The following is a 3180-nucleotide window of genomic DNA, read 5'->3' on the forward strand; positions in this document are numbered from 1 at the left end:
TAATCTTAAGTTCCTTTTGCTCTGCTTTGAGGAAATGTCTGGACTTAAGATTAACTCTGATAAGAGCAAGGTTGTGGTCCTTGGCTACTCGGAGGCTGAGCAGCACAGGATCGCGGATAACCTCAATTGTAGGTTGGCTTCATTCCCCATACCTTACTTGGGGATGCCCCTGGCTGAGTCCAGTATTTTGGTGAGTGGGTATGGTCCGCTTGTGGGGCGAGTAGCATCCCGTGCGGAGCCCTGGTGCAGTAGGTTCACATCTAAAGGAAGCAAAATTGTCCTCATTAGCTCTAACCTTGCCAGCCTCCCCATGTATATGATGGGGATGTACATCTTGCCCGAAGGTGTGCATAGTTCCTTTGACAAGGAGCTGGGTAGGTTTTTCTGGAAGGCAGGGGATGGTCGGCCTAAGTACCATATGGTGAAATGGGCTCACATCTGCTTGCCGAAGGACCGAGGTGGGTTGGGCATCCCTGCGCCTTGTCGTATGAACGTTGCGCTCATGCTTCATTGGGTTTGGCGGATCTTGCGGGGAGATGGAGGTTTGTGGCTGCAGCTGATTGAGTCCAAGTACTTCAGGGCCAGCCCCTCTTGGCTTGTTCGCACTCGGCTGGGTCCCTGTTTTGGGAATCTGTCCAGGCCATCAAGGATGAGATTAGGCTGGGTTTGCGGTTCTCGGTTGGCAATGGGTCTGGGACCCAATTTTAATTGGACCCCTGGCTTGATGGGGAGCCTCTCCGCATACGGTTTCCGAGGCTCTTTGCGATTTGTGACGACCCGGCTATTCTTGTATCTGTGGCTGCTTTGGATGAGGGATGGAACATTACGTTCCGCTGCTCATTCAGACCAGCTGAGGTGCAGGAATGGGGCAGACTTGAGGGAAGTAGTCCCTCTTCCTCTGTCCCAGGATCCTGACTCTGTTTCTTGGAGTCTTTCTCCTTCGGGAGAATTCTCCGTTAGTTCGGCTTATCAGGCACTATGCCGGCGCCGGTTCTCCAGTGGTTATCCCCATTGTGGAAGGCGCTGACGCCCCTGAAGATCAAGATTTTCGTGTGGCAGCTTCTCAGAGATCGTTTACCTTTGGGGACCGAGGTGTTGAAACGCCATGATCCCGGCAATGGCCTTTGGCCCCTTTGCCTCATCTCGGAAACGGGAACGCACATTTTGTTCTCGTGCGTAGCAGCACAGGCACTTTGGTGCTTTGTTCGTGAAGCTCTCGGACCGGAATGGGAGGCCCATGACCTTGCAGAGTTTCTGCAGGTAAGGGCCACTCAGGTTGGCCGTAAGCGCCGACTGTTTTGGCTCATCTTCACGGCTATGATGTGGACTCTTTGGACTATTCGTAATAAGACGGTGATTGAGCGGGTGTTCCTGCGGCGTGCTTTTGACTCGTTCTTCAAATTTATTGCCTTCTTGCAGCACAGGCTTCCGCTCGCTACGCCGAGAGATTGTGGCCGGCTTCAGCTCTATCTGGACGCTCTGCTGTCTTCCGTGCGTCGGCTCTCCGACCGTTCGCCTGCTTCGTAGCTTGCCCCTGGTGGCCTTTTATGTTTCTTTTTCTTTCGTTTGGGCGTGTTTGTGATGTGGCCCCAACAGTTTCCTTTTATGACTATGGTTGGGACGTGGTTGTATGGATGTATGCTTTATCTATAAAGCGGGGCAAAAGCCTGTTTCGAGAGTTTCTGGTAGGAAGGCCGTCGCCATCTTAGGCTATCAAGCTATGCATTTTAACGAACTTTATGGGTTTATCTATCTACTTCGCTAGGTGGAGTACCTAGGATGCGTTTGATTACCTACATCGATTTTAGCTAGTGTGCATACTTGTCCCAACTGGATCAGACTGAGCATATACAGGTAAAAAATCAACATCTGCATGTTGATTGGTTGTCTGCATCCCCTCTAGCCTGCATGTGCCACTGAGGAAGGCCTGCTGTTTGGTTGCGGACTTGTTTTAGGGGAAACACAAGTCTGGTTGTTTGGTTACATCCAGGACAGTTGTATGGTAACCTCCTCCTCGATGTAGTGAGGTTACCAGAGGCACACATGAACAACTAAGAACTAAACTAGAGCAACAAAACAAACTCAGGCACAAACACAAGTCTTAACCATGCATCACAAGTTCTAAGACAACATAGTACAATAAGTTTTAAACGAAACCCAAGTCTTAGACGGGCAACAAGAGCTCAGGTGGTCACGACGAAGGCGTTGTTGTGCTCCTTGCACTTGGTGACCACCTCCACGCCGTCGTTGTTAAAGACAATCACCTTCATGGTATCGGGGGTCAGCAGCTTGAACGTCAGCATGTACCCAATCATGATCTGGTGAACGGCGGCGAAGGTGGCCCAACCCTGATCAAGGGTCACCCTATCGTTGATCACCCTCACCGTCACCCTCCATGCGTAGCCGGTGTTCGTCTTTAGTTTAAATTCTGTAGGGACGGTGGGGAAGTGCTTCGTGAAATCCAGAGGCAATTGCAGACTCTCCAGCTTTGGAGCAAGGATAACCTTGCAGAAGTGGCTTTGTCCTGACTCCTGATGGTAGTGGCCATAGTTCCTCCGCTTGGTGCTTGGGTGATCCTGCACCGGCACGTCGACCAATGGCGGCATGACCTCCTTGCCCCTCTTCAATAGTGGCACAATCTCCTTGCCCTTGTCCATCTGCATTATGAATAACACACAGGTCAATGGTCAACATTCATTCTTATCGGCCTAATGCTCTTATATTAACCCACCCTACTAACCCAGCACCACACTCAAACCCCCTCTGTTTCACCACCTCTCCTCTTCCACCTCTCTGTTTCACCACCTCTCCCTCGCCATGAACTCCAACTCCAACCCTTTCCCCTGGGGTATTGGATGGAGCGCCTTCTTCCTTTGGGTGCTCGCTCGGTGACATGACATGCACAAGGAGGCCGACGTTGTGATGAAGAAGGCTACGCCGGACGAGCTGAAGACACCGATTCCCGACCCAGCCAAGAGCGCGATGTCAGCAGACATCCTGCGCTGGGCCATGAATCAGGCGGACTCCGACGACGCTGGACAACGGGCAAGATGGGCCAAGTACAGCCAATACAAGGTGCCTCAAGACCAGGTGGCCGACAACGACGTAGTGCAGATGGTGGCCAGGGCGCCGGCGGCAGGCGCCCGTGCAAGACTCATCGTTCTTGAATAAGGCGATGAG

The 3180-nt window shown here is 52.1% G+C and overlaps 1 protein-coding gene across 1 annotated transcript; it reads right to left on the bottom strand.

The window, feature by feature from the left end:
• Positions 1–2183: 2183 nt before the first annotated feature.
• LOC141026156 (putative B3 domain-containing protein Os03g0621600) lies at positions 2184–2657 on the bottom strand. The gene has a single exon (XM_073502135.1). The coding sequence runs from the start codon at positions 2655–2657 to the stop codon at positions 2184–2186; it is 474 nt and encodes a 157-aa protein (XP_073358236.1).
• Between the last annotated feature and the right edge of the window lie 523 nt (positions 2658–3180).

The sequence above is a fragment of the Aegilops tauschii genome, chromosome 6 (genome assembly GCF_002575655.3).
Source record: "Aegilops tauschii subsp. strangulata cultivar AL8/78 chromosome 6, Aet v6.0, whole genome shotgun sequence".
Classification (NCBI taxonomy): Eukaryota; Viridiplantae; Streptophyta; class Magnoliopsida; order Poales; family Poaceae; genus Aegilops; species Aegilops tauschii.

Coding starts and splice junctions, on each gene's coding strand:
- LOC141026156 (XM_073502135.1), bottom strand. CDS start 2,657: ATGGACAAGGGCAAGGAGATTGTGCCACTATTGAAGAGGGGCAAGGAG.